General features: G+C 39.9%; 1 protein-coding gene across 2 annotated transcripts; it reads left to right on the top strand.

The window, feature by feature from the left end:
- The first annotated feature begins 6,812 nt into the window (after positions 1-6,812).
- On the top strand, positions 6,813-8,738 carry LOC106385427 (TLC domain-containing protein 4-like). 2 transcript variants are annotated; one of them, XM_048751385.1, is made up of 8 exons: positions 6,813-7,069; positions 7,159-7,355; positions 7,448-7,536; positions 7,689-7,746; positions 7,822-7,896; positions 7,968-8,165; positions 8,280-8,339; positions 8,464-8,738. In XM_048751385.1, exons 2-8 carry the CDS (start codon positions 7,242-7,244, stop codon positions 8,599-8,601), a joined length of 732 nt encoding a protein of 243 aa, XP_048607342.1. In that variant the 5' UTR covers positions 6,813-7,069; positions 7,159-7,241; the 3' UTR covers positions 8,602-8,738. The 2 variants fall into 2 exon arrangements, with proteins under 2 accessions (XP_048607342.1, XP_013680796.2); XM_013825342.3 differs by having other exon boundaries at positions 6,820-7,069; positions 7,605-7,746.
- The last annotated feature ends 970 nt before the right edge of the window (positions 8,739-9,708 follow it).

Below are 9,708 nucleotides of genomic sequence, written 5' to 3' on the forward strand. Positions count from 1 at the left end.
ATTCTTAATCTATTTTTTATTATTATTTATTTCTCTCTCGATTATTCTTAAGAGAACTACTTGTGAGTTTTGTTGTATAATAAAAGCTGAGGAAGTATATTTATAAGTGTTTCTTTTATTATATTAGTAATATATATATATATTTGTTTGCTTTTGTTTTCTAGTGTAGTGAGAGTCACGAGAGAAGAAGTAAAAAGATGAGAAAAACTTGATTCTTATTGTTGTTGATTGTGACTTTCACGTACACATATTTATAGTACAAGAAGAAGTGTCATAGTCATCACATCTGGAAAGAGAAGAAGACAAGTGTCTAAGGTGAAAGATGACTTAAAAGAAGATGAGGACACTTGTTGATGAATCATCACTTTATAATACTCCCCTTGATTCATTTTATATTACGTAGTAACTCGTTAAAAACCTAATCACGGAAAAACCCTTTAGGATAAAAACCGTAAAGAGGAAAAAAGAGTACACTGCCGTAATCTTCCCCTGAGAATAGTGGACTTAGCTTTTTCCTCAAAGGTCACGCAGATGCCGCATTCCGATACTGTAGACGTGTTTTCGGAATGTTGTAGTCGGAAGAACTTTGGTGAACAAGTCAGCCGAATTTTCGCATGACCGTACATACTCGATGTCCACTTCTTTATTTTTCTCGAGCTCCCTTATGTACGAGAAAAATCTTGGAGGGATGTGCTTTGTTCTGTCGCTCTTAATGTAGTCTTCCTTGAGTTGAGCAACAGAAGCCGAATTATCTTCAAATATTTTTGTCGGCTATTTTTCGTTGACTATTCCGCTTGATTCTTGTATGTGGTGACTCATAGACCGAAGCCACATACATTCTCGACATGCTTTGTGAAGCAATAGTTTCAACATGATTCGAAGATGTCGCAACCAGAGTTTGTTTCTGGGACCGCCAAGAGATCGCGGTTCCACCAATTGTAAAAACATAACCGGTTTGCGATCGAGCTTTATGAGGATCTGATAAGTATCATGTATCTGCAAAACCAACCATACCAAACTCGGGTTTTCTAAAATTCATTAACCCTAAATCAATTGTACCTTGGAGGTAACGGAATACCTGCTTTATTCCGTCCTAATGCCTGCGAGTAGGAGCAGAGCTATATCTTGCTAGTAGATTAGTAGCAAAAGCAATATCAGGCCTAGTACAGTTTGCAAGATATAAGGTACTTCAGGACCAAATATCTTCTCGCCATCTTCACAGGGCCTAAAAGGATCTCTCTCAACATCGAGAGTTCTACCAATCATTGAAGTACTCAAAGGAGTCGCTTTATCCATTTAAAAGCGTTTTACTAACATTTTTGTATAATTTGATTGATGCACAAATATTCCTTCTCGGAGATGCTAAATCTGGAGCCCAAGACAAAAATTTGTCTTGCCGAGATCTTTAATTTCGAATTCCTCTTTCATATGAGTTCGAGCATCATCAACCTCCTTTTGAGTTCCAATTATGTTCAGGTCATCTACATATACATCAATGATCACAAAGCCAGATGACGATTTCTTTATAAAAACGCATGGACATATCGCATTATTCACATATCCTTTACTCAAAAGATATTCACTTAAGCGATTGTACCACATGCGTCTGGATTGCTTTAATCCGTAAAGTGATCACTGTAACTTGACCGACGAGGAGCCTCGCTCGACGCTTCATCCAGTGACGCTGGAGTAGTAAAACCGGGAGGAAGGTTGGCAAAGAAGTCGTCCGGAAGAGGAGCCTCGCTGGTTCCACTCCCATCACCCGGGGTGAAACCCGGGTTCCATCCGGGTAGTGGAAGATCTTCTGAGACAAAGTTTCTGTCTTCGAGAGTGATTCCCTTGTCCTTTCGGGGCCTAACTCTCTCCCTCTGATCGGGAACAGCATCGGGGTGCGGCTCGTCCATACCCAATGCACGTAAAGGTCGGGAGATGCCTCACGATCGGTAGAGCACCACTGCATTCCGGATCCTGTCTAGGGTGAAGGAATCCCAAAAGAATGGACCATTGCGGAGAAGATTGCGCTTAGCAAACAGGTCCCTAGGGATCGCGGGGACGATACTGTTCGCTACAAAAAAAATGCGTTAGATACCTCCGAGTATCTATACGAACCAAATTTCAAACCATCATACCACGATGAAAGTTTCATTTGCCACAGAACAGGGGGAGACAGTTCTCCTCGACGGATGCGCTATCGATTCGAACATAGAAAAAACGCTCGAACCATCCCTTGGCATTTGAAGTATGCCCCTGGATTATCGACATATGTCTCTTGGGAGCCATGCGGTGTGAGTAGTCAATCGAGGTCTTTCGTGTCGACCATATCCCTTCAAAGTCATCGGGGCTGAGGTCCATTCCTAGCTCGTAGCTCAGGATCAGCACGCTAAGAAAGTTATGCAACGCCGCAACATTTAGCTGACTGATCGACAGCTCAAAACGGTCGAGTGCGCGGACGATGGCCTAAGAAATCGGGAACCACATGCGACAACGTGTCAGGAAAGCTTCGTAGCATGTGAAGAATCCCTCCGGGTGATCCTCCGCACTCTCCCCATGCACTGGGACTCGAAACACAACCCCGCTCGGAACTCAGTAAAACTCCCGGAGGGTTTTAAGATAGGCGGGAGAGGTCCTGCTCGGAAGGGTAGGATCAAGCTGCATCGCGGGTCTTGTGGGATAGAAGACTTCGGACGGCGGAGTTATCGAACCGCATAAAGCATCCCAGTACGCTTCCTTCTCTTCTTGCTCGACTTCGAATTCCTCTTTGGGAACAATCTCCTCGTTGGTACAAGGATTGCCAGAAGATGATTGAGGAGAAGTCTTTTTCTTAGAGGATCTCTTTCTTGAAGTCATTTTTTGAATGACAAAAACTTTGACACAAAGGTAAAGAGAGAGACGATAAGAGAAATTTCTACCTTGGAGAAATTTTCTTGTAAAGAGAAGTTAGTGAAGACTTTGAAAAAAACTTACTCCACCTATATATAGTAAAAAAGGTTACTATTCATTCTCAGACTTTCGGTAAACGATTACGTCAAATTCCATCAAAACAAGTCATACCGCAAGCTAGGACCTCACACCCAGGTCCGCGGCTCTTAGCTAGTTGGGGGCTAACTATTGGGGTCAAAACCGGTCACGACGGAATCAATGCCTGAAAGTTCCCGGAAAACCAACTCTCGATCGATCCTTGAAAACTAGACATTCCCGAAAAACGGTTAATCAAGTAAAAGACAGTTTTTTGCGGGTGCGAACCGAGGAATGTCGAGAAGAGGATCAGTCTGGATGAGGTCTCGATCGTAAGCCAGGGCCGTCTCGATCGAGGTCACTTCACCCCTGGGTGAGGACGACCCGCGCCGAGGTCACCTCGGCCATGGCGAGGACGACCCGCGCTGAGGTCACCTCACCCATGGGCGAAGACGGCCCGCGCCGAGGTCACCTCGCCCATGGGCGAGGACGACCCGTACTGAGGTCACCTCGCCCATGGGCGAGGACGGCCCGTGCCGAGGTCACCTCGCCCATGGGCGAGGACGGCCCGTGCCGAGGTCACCTCGCCCATGGGCGAGGACGGCCCGTGCCGAGGTCACCTCGCCCATGGGCGAGGACGGCCCGCGCCGAGATCATCTCGCCCATGGGTGAGGACGGCCCGCACCGAGGTCACCTCGCCCATGGGCGAGGACGACCCACGCCGAGGTTACCTCGTCCATGGGCGAGGACCGACCTCCTGTCCCGAAACCGTGCATCCTCGTCTAAGTTCCCGTAACGCAATCCTCGGGCCCTTGGACGCAATACCCATGTCTCGTCTAGCTTATGATTATCAAAGAAAGACTTCGGGAAAAGTTATAAAAACTTGGTCGTCGAAATGGATTCATGCCTGCCGTTTAAAACGGCTACGGTTAGCTTGAACACCAGTTGCCTTAACTATATGGGGAATCGGAATCCTTTCGGAAAAACCAACGGCTATTTCTTAGGAAAAATTGTAAAAACGTCTAAGTCCCAAAACAGCCCAAAAGGGGCCTGAACCATGGCTAAACGGCCCACTTACGATTTTAGAACAGAATTGAGCCCAAGGCTGATATGACGGTCTATTTTTGATTTCGCAGGAAAAGATAAATGTCAAGTTTCCAAAGATAATCATGAAGAGTGACGAAAAATGGAAAAGCCCATCTCGCGACGAATCCGGCCCAGGAAAAGGTGCAAACCGACCTAGAGAGAGTATATAAGGAGGGCTTAAGGCGAGGAGAAACAGGGAGCTTTCTCAGAGCAAACTTAATACTTAGAGCAATTTAAGCATTTTTCCGTTTTTACTATCGAGCTGCGACTCGACTAGGTTAGAACTTAGGTGGCTAGACTAGCGAACATACTGACATCTCTCGTGGCCTAGGATCTTACCTGTTGTTCACGCTCAAACGCGAATTCAGAAATAAGACCTCTTTGTTCTCTTTTCGCTCTTTTACGATTAACTACTTTCGACTCTTTCATATTGATTGTGTTGTGCGTGGCCCAGCAGATAACCGAGACCTTCAGGTAAGGCTAGGTTAGCTTGGCTTTCCTCCGATTAACAAATCTTGACGGTGTGAATTCCGGTTCCCATAGGTATACATGATTTCGTCACCCTTCTCGTATCTTTGAACGCATCTGGTAACTGGTTTGCCAAATTATGCAAATGCACATTTTTCTGAACTTCCAGCTCTCTTTTATTCGTATGGGTATCAAGGTGTAACAACGAAGGTGTACACCAAGTAATCTCTTTAAGAATTTCTCTAATTCCTCCCCCTAACGATGGAAATTCATCCTCATTAAAATGGCAATCGGAAAATCGTGCCGTAAACATATCACCAGTTACCGGTTCCAGATATCTTATTATACTTGGTGACGTATAACCCATATATATACCCAATCTCCTTTGTGGGCCCATTTTTGTTCTTTGTGGCGGTGCTATCGGAACATAGACCGCACACCCAAAGACACGGAGATGGGATACATCTGGGTCTTGCCCAGATGCCAATTGTAATGGGGAGTACTTATGATATGCACTCGGTCTTAACCGAACCAGTGCAGCCGCATGCAATATAGCATGACCCCATACAGAAATTGGGAGCTTCGTTCTCAAGACTAACGGTCTTGCAATCAACTGCAACCGTTTTATCAATGACTCGGCCATGCCATTTTGTGTATGCACATGGAGGACTGGATGCTCTACATCAATCCCCATTGACATACAGTAATCATTGAAGGCTTGCGATGTAAACTCACCAGCATTATCAAGCCTTACTTTCTTAATGGCATACTCTGAGAACTGCGTTCTCAGCTTTATTATCTGGACAATGAACTTTGTGAAAGCCATATTTCGTGTCGTCAAAAGAAACACACTTGACCATCTACTAGATGCGTCAATCAATACCATGAAATACCTAAACGGCCCGCACGGTGGGTGGATCGGCCCACATATATCACCATGTATTCTTTCTAAAAACATTGGTGATTCATTGCCTACTTTTTCTGGTGATGGCCGAGTTATAAGTTTTCCTTGAGAACATGCATTGCATGTAAACTCGCCCGTTTGCAAAAAAATTTCGTTTTTTAACGGATGGCCATTCGAATTTTGCATTATCTTTCTCATCATGACTGAACCAGGATGTCATAGCCTCTCATGCCATATTTTAAAAGTATCAGTAAACTTCATGTTTACCATGGCATAGGACTCAGTCATGGTTATTTTCGTACAATATAGTGCAGAGGATAACATTCTTAGCTCTTCCAATATATGTTTCCTCTCGGACTTAATGCAAAGAAATTCAATGTCATCTTTACTCATAGTCTCAATATGATATCCATTTCTTCGGATATCCTTAAAACTTAACAAGTTTCTATGAGACTCAGGGAATGGAGCAGATCCAGTGGGACGAGCTTGATGGTTTAAAGTCACGAGTTGATTATTCTGCTCCGCTACAAGGAGGACTTGTATCAACTCCGAGTAACGGGTATATCCATTCACCCGGTACTGTTGCTGCATGATTACATTTTCAGGATGGAACGTGGAGAGAGTTTTCTCGATCATATCATAATCACTTATTTTCTCTCCACATAACATCATCCTCGAAGTAATTCCGAACATCGCGGAATTAAACTCGCTAACACTTTTGTAATCCTGGAACCGGAGATGGATCCACTCGTGTTTAGCTTTCGGTAAGATCACATATTTCTGGTGATCGAACCTCTCTTTTAAAGATTTCCAGAGGTCACAAGGATCCTCTTTCATAATATATTCATCCTTTAAACCATCATGGATGTGGTGTCGTAAAAATATCATGGCTTTTGCCTTTTTTCATCCGACACCGTTTTCGAACTATCGATGGTTTCCAAAAGCTCGTTTCCTCTCAGGTGCATCTTTGCACCCACTGCCCAGGTCATATAATTATTTTCCGTAATATCCAGGGCATTTATTTCGAGCTTTGTCAAATCTGACATGATAACTCAGCTGGTTTAAAAACTTTTGGATTGATAAGCTTCGGTTGGTTATAGCTTCCGGATTGATATTCACTGGTATATGAGAATTTGTGCTGATAACGTGTTGTATAATAAAAGCTGAGGAAGTATATTTATAAGTGTTTCTTTTATTATATTAGTAATATATATATTTGTTTGCTTTTGTTTTCTAGTGGAGTGAGAGTCACGAGAGAAGAAGTAAAAAGATGAGAGAAACTTGATTCTTATTGTTGTTAATCGTGACTTTCACGTACACATATTTATAGTACAAACAGAAGTGTCATAGTCATCACATCTGGAAAGAAAAGAAAACAAGTGTCTAAGGTGAAAGATGACTTAAAAGAAGATGAGGACACTTGTTTGATGAATCATCACTTTATAATAAGTTTCAGTTACTTGGATGAGTTCTTGAAGTTTCGGAAGAAAGACCATCTTTTTCGCATCTTCTCTGTAACACCAATTCTACTTCATCTTCTTGGCGTTTCTTCTGCAGCTTTTTGCGGTTCACGTGTTATTTGCTTTTGGTTCTATCTTTTTTTTGGTTCTGATGTATTTCTCACAAAACCATTCCTATAAGCTATATTGCTATAAGGTTAGATTTTCTTGTAATTTTTTATTTAATATGTTAGGGAGAATGACTTTGATTGATTCTCTTTCTCTGTTATTGTTTATGTATTTTAGTAATGATATGAATCTTTAAAGACGTTAAATTTGAGAGCAAGAAAAAACCATTCACCACAAAAGATCAAGAACTAGAGACAGTCATGGACATCAAGTCTTACCAGAGTCATGCAGAGGGTTTTGTTAAACACTATCTATTAGCAGATCCGTTTCTTCCATACACTTCTGTTCTTGCTGGAATCTTTCTCTGCAAGATGGTAATCATGCTTCTGTTCACATGCAACTGCAAACTCCACTATTTTCATTCTGTTTTAAGCAGTGTGGCTTATGCTAGCTATTCCGATAATAGGCCTATGATATTACCCAGTCATTCAGCTCAATTCATATCAAATCATACTCAGCTCTCACAAAAGTGAAGAGAACTGAATGGAACAACAGGTGAGTATCCACACATATATGTTGTGGTTTGTTTCTTATCACTTTGGCTTATAATACAACTTTGACAGAGGAATTTCTACACTCCATGCGATCTTTATCTCATTGATGGCACTCTACTTTGTGTTCTTCTCTGATTTGTTTTCTGACCAAAGAAGTCTTCAAGGCCTTATAGTGTTTCGCAGCTCGTCTATTTCTAGCTTTGGTTTAGGGGTAAGTTTTCATCTTATTCATGTCTCATCTTTCTTCATAAAAACTGCCCTTATGATCATTCATCTGTTTGAATAGGTATCCGTCGGTTACTTTCTTGCTGATCTTGGAATGATCATTTGGTTATACCCTACTTTAGGAGGATCAGAATATGTAAGTAGTAGGTACAAGAATTAATTCCTCAAAATCTTGATTTGGCTAATAATTACCGTTTTCCTTTCTAGATTTTCCATCACTGCTTATCTGGAGTAGCAGTAGCTTATTCTCTGTTCTCCGGAGAAGCTCAGCTTTACACATATATGGTTTTACTCTCTGAGGTGACTACACCAGAGATCAATCTTAGGTGGTACCTTGACATTTCTTGTTTGAAGCGATCTAAGGCTTATCTTATTAATGGAGTTGCTATTTTCTTGGCTTGGTTGGTGAGTTTCTGTAGAGTATTAAACATTTTTCTTTCATTTTGAATATGCAAAATGTTTTAGAACTTAATTGGATTCATATTCTCTTTTTATGAAAATTCATGTTTTTGTTTGCAGACAGCAAGAATCCTTCTCTTCGTCTACATGTTTTACCATGTCTATGTACACTATGATCAGGTAACCAAACCCGGTTTATAGACCAAACGGTCTAGCCTCTATGACAAAATTGAAGAAACTACTCTGTTTCTGTTTCTGTTGTTGTAATTGTTAATTATAAAGATGATTTTTGGATTTTTGGCAGGTGGCAATGATGCATCCATTCGGTTATCTACTGGTTTTTGTCGTACCGGTTGCATTAAGTGTAATGAACTTGATGTGGTTTGGTAAGATAGTGAAGGGACTGATGAAAACTCTTGAGAAAAAAGACAATAAGGAATGAGCTTTTTTCCTGAATGTAAATATAAAGTTCTTATGAAGAATCTTACAGGTTAAAAGCTCATAATCAATAGACCACGCTACAATTGTCGGTGCGGTTACCGTTTCAATTTTCTTAAAACAACTCTTTTTTTTGACGTATTTTACTAAAACATACTCCCATTCATTAACTTAATATTTGAGAACATACAATGAGTTTGTCCTTTTCTGTTTGCACAATACTAAGCAAAGTACATGGAGAAAGAAAGGATTTTCGTTAAAAGATTTGTGCCATGGTTCTTCTTTGGAATGTAAACAGATGAGTTCAAAGCTTTTCTTCTTCCAAGAATCTCCCTAGCGTAGCTCTTTAGCTTCGGTCAAGCTTGGGAAATACTTTAGACTAGCTTGGAAAAGAATCCAAAAATCATTTAAAACACAAAATAAACTATGATGATTCTATGTAGGTTTCTTTCTTTTGGTTAATTGATTTCCGACTAAAATTCCACCAATTTTAAACAGTATATCTGGATCTGAAAATATATTTCCATACCCTTATATTGAGAAATATTACAACATTTTTTTTGTAACCACGTGTTATCATTAAGATGATTTAAGAATCCTTTGAAAAATAGGTTGGTCCATCTAAATATATAATAATATTTTTATTAAACTAACCATAAATTTATTATTAATGTTTTTCATTATTTTTTTAAAAAATAAGAATTGCCTAAAGTGGCTAAAATATATATGACAATTAATGATTTTGAATAATAAAGAATTGATAAATATAAGTGTATCTTCTATCATATATGTTTAATTTTAAACTAACTAAATAAATTAAACAATCATATTAACCATGTAATAAAAATTTAGATTTTTTTCTGTTTATGTTACATTTTGAATTTTTTAAAACGGCTATAGATTACTAAAACTGTCAAAAGTCTCACATTCAAATTTTGTGATCCATGGTTTAAAATTTTTTTTATAACTAGATACAAATGATTACAAAATCATATAAGTAGAAAGTCTCATTTAATAAGTATTAAGATTAAAAGATATATCGTTTTAAATTAAACTATATGTCATATAAAAATATATAAATATTTGAATTTAAAAATTTACTTTGAACATT

Source organism: Brassica napus, chromosome C3 (genome assembly GCF_020379485.1).
Source record: "Brassica napus cultivar Da-Ae chromosome C3, Da-Ae, whole genome shotgun sequence".
Lineage (NCBI taxonomy): Eukaryota > Viridiplantae > Streptophyta > Magnoliopsida > Brassicales > Brassicaceae > Brassica > Brassica napus.